The sequence below is a fragment of the Bos indicus genome, chromosome 2 (genome assembly GCF_029378745.1).
Source record: "Bos indicus isolate NIAB-ARS_2022 breed Sahiwal x Tharparkar chromosome 2, NIAB-ARS_B.indTharparkar_mat_pri_1.0, whole genome shotgun sequence".
Taxonomy (NCBI): Eukaryota; Metazoa; Chordata; class Mammalia; order Artiodactyla; family Bovidae; genus Bos; species Bos indicus.
In genome coordinates, this window is record NC_091761.1 from 117,465,237 (window position 1) to 117,478,390 (window position 13,154).

Sequence of the window (13,154 nt, forward strand, 5' to 3'; positions counted from 1 at the left end):
CTTCTTGGTGGAAGTACTTGCCTTCATAATTGTAGTGCAAGAGCAGTTCATACAACTTCTACTTGTCTTAAGCCTAGCCAAGGACATCACACCAGGAAATACCTTTACGGCAACGTCTTTTAAATACATTGGATGAAATATTTCCTCAAAGTAGTCATGAAGCCCCATATTCTCACGTCATCTCTGATTAGCATCTGTCTTCTCTTAAAGGTGGACGCCAGGAAGGTCCTCAGGTTCTAGGAGGCGTGCCAGCAAGATGCACACAGGCAGGGCTGACAAATGTGCTTCACTACTGAATGTTCTCATCACTACTCACTTCTTTTTATTCTTTATTCTACTTCAAGTTCCCGAGGGAAAACAATTTAAAAGGCGATGCGGAAGCAAAGACGATGGCTAGGCAGTAATATACAGATTGTACTTATTTGTGTATTTAAATATGCTCACATATTTAAACACCAATAAGCAGTGATGATAAGTATCTATAATTAAACCTCCTCAGATTTAAGATGCATTTATTTCAAAAGTTAAGGGCCTCAAAGTTGTAAACCAAACATAAAGACAAAACCAATGTGAAGAGTATATTCAGAGGCAATAAAATCAGCTCCCAATTACTTATGTTTGTTATTGCTCAATAAGTCAAACCAGTCAATTCTAAAGGAAATCAGTCCTGAATATTCACTGGAAGGACTGATGCTAAACCTGAAGCTCCAATCCTTTGGCCACCTGATGGGAAGAACAGACACATTGGAAAAGACCCTGATGCTGGGAAAGACTGAAGGCAGGAGAAGAAGGGGACAACAGAGGATGAGATGGTTGGATGGCATCACTGACTCAATGGACATGAGTTTGAGCAAGCTTCAGGAGTTGGTGATGGACAGGGAGGCCTGGTGTGCTGCAGTCCGTGGGGTCACAAAGAGTTGGACACAAATGAACGACTGAACTGAACTGAACTGAAGTGAAACATAAGAAAGCACTCATGACAAGTTTACTTTTGTTTCTTATCACCCCTACTTGAACCAGAATTTGAAACTGCACTTTTCAAATAGGGACCTAATGAAAATTAAGTTTAAATTCAAAGAAAAGGCAGGGCTCACTGATGGAAGCATAAAAATATAAGAATAGGAGAAGAGCAGATACCTTCTGGAAGGTGAGCTCATGTGATAATTACAGCACAAGCTGCCTCTCAGGCCTCCACAACCTTGAACTTTTGGAGAGAGGTTAAAAAGAAGACAAAAGTCAAAGTGATGTGTACCCAGGAAGTAATTCAACCTCTAAGGACTCAGTCCAGATCAGATGGAAAAGGATCCTTGAAGGAAATAGGATGGAGATGAAAACGACAGAGAAGAGCAAGGATGTGATGGGAAAGTGTTGAAAGCACTATCCAGAGGGAAAGCCAGCTTTAACAGCTTTCTGGATGGGGCAGGATTGTCATAAAAGGATTTCACTGTACTTAACCAAAAAAAGGAGGGGGGGGGGAATTCTAGTTTTTTTCCATGCTTAAGAATTTTTAGCAGAGAATTTTAGAAGTTTGAAAACCCAACAAACTTTGAATTTATTTGACTCGTGACTTGGTCAAATAAAGACCATATTTTAAAATAAACCATATTTTCCAATATTCTGGGAGGTGGGTCATAGAGGATCCTGCTGTGATGTATGTTGGAGAGTGTTTTGCCTATGTTCTCCTCTAGGAGTTTTATAGTTTCTGGTCTTACGTTGAGATCTTTAACCCATTTTGAGTTTATTTTTGTGTATGGTGTTATAAAGTGTTCTAGTTTCATTCTTTTACAAGTGGTTGACCAGTTTTCCCAGCACCACTTGTTAAAGAGATTGTCTTTAATCCATTGTATATTCTTGCCTCCTTTGTCAAAGATAAGGTGTCCATATGTGCATGGATTTATCTCTGGGCTTTCTATTTTGTTCCATTGATCAATATTTCTGTCTTTGTGCCAGTACCGTACTGTCTTGATAACTGTGGCTTTGTAATAGAGCCTGAATATTGGAAATAAAAGCAAAAATAAACAAATGGGACCTAATTAAACTTAAAAGCTTCTGCACAACAAAGGAAACTATTAGCAAAGTGAAAAGGCAGCCTTCAGAATGGGAGAAAATAATAGCAAATGAAGCAACTGACAAACAACTAATCTCAAAAATATACAAGCAAATCCTACAGCTCAACTCCAGAAAAATAAATGACCCAATCAAAAAATGGGCCAAAGAACTAAAAAGACATTTCTCCAAAGAAGACATACAGATGGCTAACAAACACATGAAAAGATGCTCAACATCACTCATTATCAGAGAAATGCAAATCAAAACCTCTATGAGGTACCCTTTCACGCCAGTCAGAATGGCTGCGATCCATAAGTCTACAAGCAATAAATGCTGGAGAGGGTGTGGAGAAAAGGGAACTCTCTTACACTGTTGGTGGGAATGCAAACTAGTACAGCCACTATGGAGAACAGTGTGGAGATTCCTTAAAAAACTGGAAATAGAACTGCCATACGACCCAGCAATCCCACTGCTGGGCATACACACTGAGGAAACCAGAAGGGAAAGAGACACGTGTACCCCAATGTTCATCGCAGCACTGTTTATAATAGCCAGGACATGGAAGCAACCTAGATGCCCATCAGCAGATGAATGGATAAGAAAGCTGTGATACATATACACAATGGAGTATTACTCAGCCATTAAAAAGAATACATTTGAATCAGTTCTAATGAGATGGATGAAACTGGAACCTATTATACAGAGTGAAGTAAGCCAGAAAGAAAACACCAATACAGTATACTAACGCATATATATGGAATTTAGAAAGATGGTAATAATAACCCTGTGTATGAGACAGCAAAAGAGTCACTGATGTATAGATCAGTCTTTTGGACTCTGTGGGAGAGGGAGAGGGTGGGGAGATTTGGGAGAATGGCATTGAAACATGTATAATATCATGTATGAAATGAGTCGCCAGTCCAGGTTCGATGCACGATACTGGATGCTTGGGGCTGGTGCACTGGGACGAACCAGAGGGAGGGTATGGGGAAGGAGGAGGGAGGAGGGTTCAGGATGGGGAACACGTGTATACCTGTGGTGGATTCATTTCGATATTTGGCAAAACTAATACAATATTGTAAAGTTTAAAAATAAAATAAAATTTTAAAAAAATTAAAAAATTAAATAAACCATAAACCATATAAATAAAAAAATATATTTTATTTATTTTAAAGACCATATTTTAAAAGAAAGACCACATTTTTAAATAAACAAAATAAAATTCACTTTAAAGAATATATTCAGAGATGGCATAGGCCAAGGGTTAAGAATGCTAGTACCAAGTTGCCTGGGTTTAAATTTCCAGCTGTGTGACCTCAGGCAAGTTATTCATCCTCCTGTGTTTCAGCTTCTCATCTGTTCAATGAAAATATCGATAGTATTTCCTTCATAGGACTATTGTGAGGCTCAACTAAGTTATTAAATGTAGTGAGTGATAGCTAAATGTTGACTTTTTTAATGCTTTTTTTTATTGTGGTAAAAGTCACATAATATAAAGCATGCTATTTTAACCACATTTAACTGTACAGTTAGAACCAAACATGAAACAATGGACTGGTTCAAAATTGGAAAAAGAGTATGTCACAGCTGTATACTGTCACCCTACATGCATGACCTATATGCAAAGTACATCATGTGAAATGCCCGGCTGAATAAATCACAAGCTGGAATCCAGACTGCCGGCAGAATTAACAACTTCAGATACACCGATGATACCACTCTAATGGCAGAAAGCAAAGAGGAACTAAAGAGCCTCTTAATGAAGGTGAAAGAGGAGAGTGAAAAAGCTGGCTTAAAACTCAACAGTCAAAAAACTAAGATCATGGGGTCTGATCCCATTACTTCATGACAAATGGAGGAAAAATGGAAACAGGGACATACTTCATTTTCTTGGGGCTCCAAAATCACTGTGGATGGTGACTTCAGGCATGAAATTAAAAGACGCTTATTCCTAGTGAGAGAGTCATTTCCTAGGCAGGTTGATAGGGAGTCTAGGGGTCCCCAAGGAGAGAGGGGTCTGGAATTCTCAAGGAGGAAGAAAGGACAAACTTTTTTTCTTTCTCCACATTCTTTAGGATTATATAACAATAATGTATCTTGCCTAAGGATAGTCTTTGGATTAAACCTTCTGTTATCTTAAAATGTAAATTATGGGAGTAGGTCTGATGAGGTCTTTACAATCTCCAGACATTCTCTGGATTCATTGGAGAGTATATAACTTCATTGTTAACACTAGCAAGCGGGTACTCTTTCTGCCCCCTTCTGATGCCTATGTCAGAAGCTTTCTCTCTCTCCTTTATACTTTAATAAAACTTTATTACACAAAAGCTCTGAGCGATCAAGCCTCGTCTCTGGCCCTGGATTGAATTCTTCTCCTCCAGGGGCCAAGAATCCCAGTGTCTTCATGTGATTCAACAACAACCTTTCACTAGGAAGAGAAGCTATGACAAACCTAGACAGCATCAGAGACATTACTTTGCTAACAAAGGTCTATAGAGTTGAAGATATGGTTTTCCCAGTAGTCATATATGGATGAGAGCTGTACCATAAAGAAGGCTAAGGGCTGAAGAATTGATGCTTTTGAACTGTGGTGCTGGAGAAGACTCGTGAGAGTGCCTTGGACTGCAAGGAGATTAAACCAGTCAATCCTAAAGGAAATCAACCCTGAATATTCATTGGAAGGACTGATGCTGAAGCTGAAGCTCTAGTACTTTGGTCACCTGATGAGAAGAACCAACTCATTGGAAAGGACTCTGATGCCGGGAAAGATTGAGGGAAGGAGGAGAAAGGGGTGACAGAGAATGAGATGGCTGGATGTCATCAGCCATCAATGGACACGCGTTTGAGCAAACTCCAGGACATAGTGAAGGACAAGGAAGTCTGGCATACACAGTCCAGGGGGTTGCAAAGAGCTGGACACAACTTAGGGACTGAACAACGAATTGTACAGCTCAGTGGCACTAGGTACATTCACATTACTGTACAACTTTCATCCTCATCCATCTCCCAAATGGTTTACCTTCCTAAACTGAAACTCTGAAATTCCCTGCCTGCCCCTGCATCTACCAAAATACATTCTGACTCTCTGAATTTGACAATTCTAGGTACTTTGCATAAGTGAAATCAAACAGTATTTCTATCTAATGTACACTGGAATGCATTTTTAAGATTAATTTAATATATGTCCTACAAACAGATTGTACCTTCTTTCTTTCCCTGTGCTATACAGGATGTTCTTATCAGTTATCCACTTTATACCTAACAGTATATATATATCTCAATCCCAATTTACCAATTTAATAGTTAGGACGTAGAAGTATCTTGCTGACTTTTATAATCAATTTATCTAACAAATATTTATTAGCTTCCTACTAGCATAAAATACGGAACGAAAAGCTCTGTGATAGGATACTGGGAGTTGGTGAAAGAATGATGAATAAAACACACTTCCCACCCACAAAGAATATCACAGGAAAGCAAGGCAGACGGAACCGACACATATATCCAAAGAAGCATGTGAAAACAGGGCAGATAGCAAATGATACTAGAAAATAATTACTAAATCTTCTTTGGCACGGTATCGTAACTATCAAGGAGAATGTTCTTATTCTCAGAAAACACAAACTCGTGGTGGATTCATTTTGATGTTTGGCAGAACTAATACAATTATGTAAAGTTTGAGAATAGAATAAAATTAATTAAAAAAAAAAAAAGAAAACACAAACTCATTTATTTGGGGATAAAGTGTGATGATGCCTATAATTTACTTTCAAATTACTTTACAAAAACAACAAACTAGATACATAAATGCATGTATACAAAGCTAACATGCCAAAATGTTAATCACTGGGGAGAGAAAAAGCTGGCAGTCAAAGGTCAAGTGCTGGCTCCAAACTTCAGAACATTGTGTAGACTTGAAACTCTTTCAAACTTGTTCTCACAGCGTGACTGATAGAAAACTATTGCAGACACAGGCTGTTTTTTAAGCGCAAAGTGCTCTATAAATAATTCCTGCAACAACCACCATGGAACAGGTCCATGGGAGGGGCTGCTTTTAAAGTGCCAGTTGCTGAGAAGCTTCAAAACACGGCAATGAATCCTTCTGATTTATAACTGAAGCCCCTTTCCCTGGTCAGTCTTTAGTGAAGGTAAACCGGTGGATGAAAGTCTTCGTACAAAACCTTGCTGGGAAATTCATCTGAATCATTTCAATTCATTTCTTCTCTAGACTTTATCAAGACAGAGTGGAGAAATTGATGGGCTAATGGGTAAAGGAAAAGGTCCCTAGACAAGCCTATCAACACCCACGTTGAAATTACAGTCTATAGACCAAGGTCTCTGAGTAGAGACATGGTCAGATGATCCCTCTTACTCCCAGACTCACAGCACCTGCCCAGCTGCCATCTCTCACACTCAACACGTCCAAAATAGAACCCTTCCCTCCCATGTTTTTTTTTTTTTTTTTTTTTCTCCATGAATGGCACGACCAACAGGAACAGAAGCCACAAACTTCCCCACCACTCCCCCTCCACCTCCATACCCATCCATCCCCAGACCCTTCTGTTTTCCCTCCAAAGTTCTCCCAAATCACCAGCATCTCTCCTTTTAAGATTCCACCTTCCCTTCTCAACAGGCAACATGGATTTCCCAAACTTCCACAACTCTTCTATTTCCACACGTGTCTCTCTCCAACCCACACTCCATACTGGTACAAAAGGAAAATTACCAATTCCTGTTTACATTTTTCAACGGTCTAATAGTAATCACTATTAGGAAAACAGTCATGATACGATGCCTAACACTTCTTGAGCACTTAGCCAGGCACCCTGCGGTAATAAGCACCTTGTCTAAGCATCTTCTCATTTCATCCTCATGGACCCTAAGAAGTGAGGGTTATCGCTGTATCAATTTTACAGTTTTCTCTGAGACACAGAGCAGTATGAACTCTCACTTGCTCAGGCACAGAACTGGTTAGCAAGAGGCAGACAGGCTTCAGACCTAAGCCTCTGCTCTCTCCCCTCTGGGTTGAACAAGACATGCCCTACTCATGACACAAAGTCCTAAAGCCCTGAGGACTCAGCCCTCGTCACCCACTTTCTTCCCTTTTCCTTTTGCTCCTGGGGATGCCCTCAACTTTGCGCTCCTCCTCCTCACTCAGTCTCCACATGCGGGCATCTCTTCTGGGTCCCCAAGGCTAAGCAGATCCTCGTCGTGTGTCTTAAAGGCACACATTCTGGCTTGTAATTAGCGACTTATTTGTGTCCAAGTCGCGGGAGGGGCCATCTCAGCTTTGCTGACCCTACAGCCCAGCACCCAGCCCAGCGCCTGGTATGTAGGACTTGCTCAACAAATCTTTATCAACTAGAGAAACGGAGCACAAGTAAACACAGAATTCCCAGGCTGCAGCTCAAGGGTCTGGCTCTACTATCAGTGTGAAGTGAAGTGAAGTCGCTCAGTCGTGTCTGACTCTGTGACCCCATGGACGTAGCCTACCAGGCTCCTCCATGGGATTTTCCAGGCAAGAGTACTGGAGTGGGTTGCTATTTCCTTCTCTATACTATCAGTGTGACCTTGTGCAAATCACCACCTCTCAGAGCCTCCAGGGTCTGATCTGAACCTTCTGGCAGCAAAACTATGATAACAAAGCACTGTGGAGTTTTCAAATATCTTTCTGCAAAATCCCATTCAATCCCAGGATGGCCCTATGAGGGAAGCAGGGCTCTCATGGCCCACAGTCACTTAAGAAAGAAAAAGAAGGATCGATCAGGTGGGGGAGGAAAACTAGTGACTGGCCAGCAGTCAATCAGCCTTTGACCCTGAAAACTTCCCTTGACTCTAAGCCCAGCCTACAACCAGGGTTAGGTGGCAACCCACTAACCTGGGGTGTGGCAAAGCTTTGAGAAACTGCCCAGCGCTCTGTACATGACTGACCAGTGGTGCTGACTCAGTCATCCTCCTCTCCAGTTTTCCCATTTGCTTAAGGCACTCGAGTGAAGAATGGAGACCATCCAGCACATGTAACTCCATTGTCATGGTAACCATGTCTAGCATAAGCACGCACAGCTGGGAGATAACCAGGAGGACCCCAGCCACCCACTCCTGTCCCTGCCCAGGGGAGCAGAAGCCAGGACAAAGAATCCACTTCCTGAGTTGCTGTTTGGGCTTCAGAATATGAAAGCATAAAGTGTACAAGACAGCGTCGATCATGATGCAGCTCCTGGCAACCCTGAGCCCTGGGGTTACCTGGGAGTCAGTGGGCTTTTATCAACATCCATCCGTACCACTGTCCCAGTCCAGCCTCTAAGCCAGGAGGTAATTCAGGTTAATGAGTACAGAGATGTTTCCTTATTTACAAGGATTCAACATGTAATCTCTGCAAAGGGTGTCAATTGACTCTATGTAATCGTCAGTGCCCCTTCTGTGCATAAGGAGCTTACATGCTGGTTTTAAGGGGAAAAACACCTTTAATATCATGTTATTCTTATCATATTAAAGGTTTAAAGTAATTCCTTCCATACAAGCAGAAATGGAAACAAAACTTCCTCCAAGTGCAAAATTGTTCCTTAACACCAGCTCCATAACTAGGACTATCTGTCTGCTTCTTCAGGTGAAATTGAAACAGTATGACTGTTCATTTTTTAATAAAAATTGCCTTAAATATGTGACCTTCCAGGAGACTATATGTGTCCAAGATGTCATAAAGTGGATTGAAAGACAAAAACAGGTGAAATATATGGTGAAAAAATTTTAATGTAAATTGGTATCAAAAACCTAACACATAATTTAAAAGAAATCTTATCAAGTGAAATTTATCATTATACAGAAATTCCATTTTATTGTAAGTTGTTCATTTTCAATGTGTAAATGAAAACTGCAGAAATTTTGAGATTATGTCTAATATTCAGACATAATTTCCAAGCTATTTTAGCACGGAGCTTAAAACAAAAAGGAGCCATCTTATATCTTGTTTTATAAATGGGACAAAGTAGGAAGTTCTCTTGAGTAGAGTTTTTCAGAAAATTGAAGTACAAAGGTCGTCAAATTAATCTAGGGTTTAAAATGGAAAATGAAAGTTATTCCTGTAATGATACCGATACTGACCTTCTAGACACTGGCAGGTGAATCCACTGAGATTAGAAGTGCATGTTGCTCCATTTCTACATGGATCTAGGATACAGTAGTCAATCTTGGACTGGCAGAGCTCTCCAGTATAACCTGAAGAAAACAAGATAGACATGTATAAAATACTTTGTCCCCAAAACCACGAACCATCCCACAGGTTGATGGAGTTAACTGGTACCTATCCAACTAAGGCAGCAACCTTACACTAGTCTCCCAGGCACTTTGGTTTTGTAGCAAGAAACAGAGTAGTTTATTTTTTATTTAAGAATATTTGCTTTCCATTGTTGTATTAGTTTCTGCTGTACAACAATGTGAATCAGCTATATAATATACATATATCCCTCCCTCTTGGACCTCCCTCCCACCTCTCCCATCCCACCCATCTAGGTCATCCCTGAGCTGAGCTCCCTGTGCTATACAGCAGGTTTCCTCTATTTCACTATTTTATACATGGTGGTGTATGTATGTCAATCCTAATCTCCCAATTCATCCCACACTTCCCATCCCCCTCATGTCCAAATGTCCATTCTCTATGCCTCCACCTCTCAGAATCATAGTTCAAAAGTCAGAGAGATTTTTTTTTCACCGTTAGCTCTGCATTTTATTTTGAAATATTAGAACCTTTAGAAGCTGAGACTGAATACCCCTGTCCCTTTCTTCTGACCTAAGGAAAACAGGCTCTATAATGTCTTTTTTTATGACTTTTTAAAACTTCTATTTTTAAATTTTTAATTGCAGGATAATTGCTTTACAATGTTGTATTGGTTTCTGCCATACATCAACATGAATCAGCCATAGGTATACATATGTCCCCTCCCTCTTGAACCTCCCTCCCACCTCCCTCCCCATCCCACCCCTCTAAGTTGTTACAGAGCCCTGGTGTGAGCTCCTGGAGTCACACAGCAAATTCCCCTGGGCTATCTGTTTCACATATGGTAGTGTGGGTGTTTCCATGCTACTTTCTCCATACATCCCACTCTCTCCTTCCCACCCCCTCTTTGCTTGAGATGACAGTCACTTTCCCATGGTCATCTCACTACCTATTTTTAAAAACACCATTAGGAAAATTGCTAGGTAGATATTTAAAAATTTTTAATTTGTAATATATTACTGTTAGAAGACCCTCAGTGTTCAATTCACCCCCTAGCCCTTCATTTTAAAGCTAAGGAGGTTGAGACACATAATATGAATCACATTTATATATTCATCTTAATTCTAATTTGAAGCACAAACCCAACTCAGTAAATTTTTCCTGTAAAGCAATGGTGAGTTTGTCAGATAATAACATAACCACATATGTGTGATGAGAAAATAAGGACCTGAATCTACTGGAATACCCATGCAGCCAAGAAGCCTTAAATAAAGTCCAAATATTTTGTTAACTTTGAAATTTGTTAATTTGCCCTCCCAAAAGGCAAGTTTAAGAAATAACATGCAATTAACGTTTTTTAGCTTAAAGTAGAAAATTATTATGAAAGAAATTTTGGAAAATGCAAGATTTAAAATAGAAAAAGAAAAAGGTTACCCTCAGTCATGTTATTTGAGTGGCATAATTATTAATACTTTGGAGAGATTCCTATCAGAAATATTTATGCACAGATAGTTCCTACTAAATTATAATCATACCGCAACATTTTGATCTTTCCAGGATGTACATAAAGTACATAAAAACTTGTCTTTCTGAATTATTAGTTTTGAAGGAGTGTCATTAGCACCATATTTGAAATTTGCAAAAAATAAATCAATGAGGTTAGGAGACAGATGATTTGCCTGAGCTTCAATGACCTGCCAAACTAGTCAAAATTACAGACTGTGAACGTGGAGGCCCTTGTTTGCAATTACACTCTTCTTTATGTGTTTTTTAAAACAGTCTGGGGAGGACTTCCTTGGTGGTCCAGTGGTTAAGACTTCGTCTTCTAATGCAGGAGTTTCAGGTGTGATCCCTGGTTGGAAAGTTAAGATCTTACATGCCTCTTGGCCAAAAAAAAGAACCAGAAAAACAGGAGCAACATTGGAACAAGTTCAATAAAGACTTTAAACATGGTCCACATTGATAACTGAAGAGTCTAGGTAATAGTCTAGCTAATTCATGGGTATGGGAAAAATAAGATAATTATGTAAACTAAAAATCTAGACACCAGGACAAAAAGCCATTCTAGAATTCAGAAGAGAATATCTTACTCTAACAAATTTATGTTAATACATTTTCAAATAATAGGTCTAAATTCAGATTAACATTCTGTCCATTTAACTTCATCTAGTCTCCTCATATTTCCATATCATCCCTATGGGTATCTTAAAGAAAATTTTATTTCACCTATAAAGACTTCATTATACATCCCTAACTAAAAGTGATTTTCACAAAGATCACTTTTAACGCCTTCCGTAATGAATATCTGGTCCCACTTAAAAATTTAATTAAATACTCTAAACTATATTAATAGCAACAATTTCTTTTTAAGAACCACATTGTCTGATAACACACATATCTTCCCATGCTTTTAATTTGTTCTTATCTAACTGATCTAATATTAAGTTAAACCTATAAGCAAAGTTAATATTCAGTACTGTTAATTGCTCCAATATTGCAGGCAGGTTTAATAAGATTTCAGTCTAAGAGAATAAACCACATTTGTGATGTGTTCAGGGACTGTCTGTAATGATCTGGGGGTCACACTGGCATTCTGTGGTAGAGATGCTGAAGCTCTGCACTGCCTGAGATGGTTCCAGAATAACAGTTTTATCACTCAAATTCCAACTGTCCCCTCCAGTGAGGAGCACTGGTCAAAGATCAGTCACTGTATCATTGCTTTCTGTTCCAGCGCTTTAAAAGGATTATACTAAATGGGAAACATGGAACTATAAAGTGAGGCTCGATCCCGCCTTTGCGTATGCCGAGCCTCCTTCCGGGAGCCGGTGGGGCATTCCGCTCATAAAGAAGAAGACCCTGTGTAACTAGCTAGACTACAGAGCATACACATACTGGCATGTCTGAGTTCAGTATAACTGGAGATGAGAAACAGCAGTGGAGGACTGTGTGGTTGGGGATGAGAGCAGCAGAAAGGCAGGGCTGGGGTCATGGGATTATGGGATTACCAGCATCCTTAGCTGCAGGTGGCCAGTTGGTCAGCTGATGCTTGTCTACATGGGGCCAGGTATTACTACTGGCCTCAAGCCAGCGGAGAGTTCAAAGTTCCAGGAGCACCACCTTGACTGCACTGGTCTCACTGACCAACTGCAGCCAGCTCTGGGAGAGAAGAGGTGGAGGACAAGGAACCATGAAGACCCTGAAGCTGACTCAAGGGGCTCTTTAAAAAAAGCAAGTCATTTCTTAGATCCTCAGAGAGCAGAGGTTGACATCCGGTCCCATCACCTCATGGCAAATAGATGGGGAAAAATGGAAACAGTGACAGACTTTATTTTCTTGGGCTCCAAAACCACTGCAGATAGTGACTGCAGCCATAAAATTAAAAGACACTTGCTCCTTGGAAGGAGAGCTATGACAAACCTAGAGAGCAGAGTAAAACACAGAGATATCACTTTGCGGACAAAGGTCTGAGTAGTCAAGGCTATGGTCTTTCCAGTAGTCATGTATGGATGTGAGAAAGAAAAGAAAGTAAAGTCGCTCAGTCATGTCCGACTCTGTGACCCCATGGACTGTAGCCTACCAGGCTCCTCAATCCATGGAATTTTCTAGGCAAGAGGACTGGAGTGAGTTGCCATTTCCTTCTCCAGGGGATCTTCCCGACCCAGGGATTGAACTCAGGTCTCCCACATTGCAGGCAGATGCTTTACTGTCTGAGCCACCAGTTGGACCATAAAGAAGGTCTAGAGCTGAAGAATTGATGCTTTAGAATTGTGGTGCTGGAGAAAACTCTTGAGAGTCTCTTGGACAGCAAGGAGCTCAAACCAGCCAACCCTAAAGGAAATGGCTGAGTCCCTTTGCCGTCCACCTGAAACTACCACAACACTGTTAATAAGTT

General features: G+C 40.3%; 1 protein-coding gene across 1 annotated transcript in view; it reads right to left on the reverse strand.

Annotated features, from left to right (window-relative positions):
• DNER (delta/notch like EGF repeat containing) overlaps nt 1-13,154 on the reverse strand; it is a 393,179-nt gene that overhangs the window by 124,227 nt on the left and 255,798 nt on the right. The window contains exon 7 of the mRNA XM_070773355.1: nt 9,151-9,264. Coding sequence (XP_070629456.1) covers nt 9,151-9,264 — 114 coding nt within the window. The remainder of the gene's footprint in view (nt 1-9,150; nt 9,265-13,154) is intronic.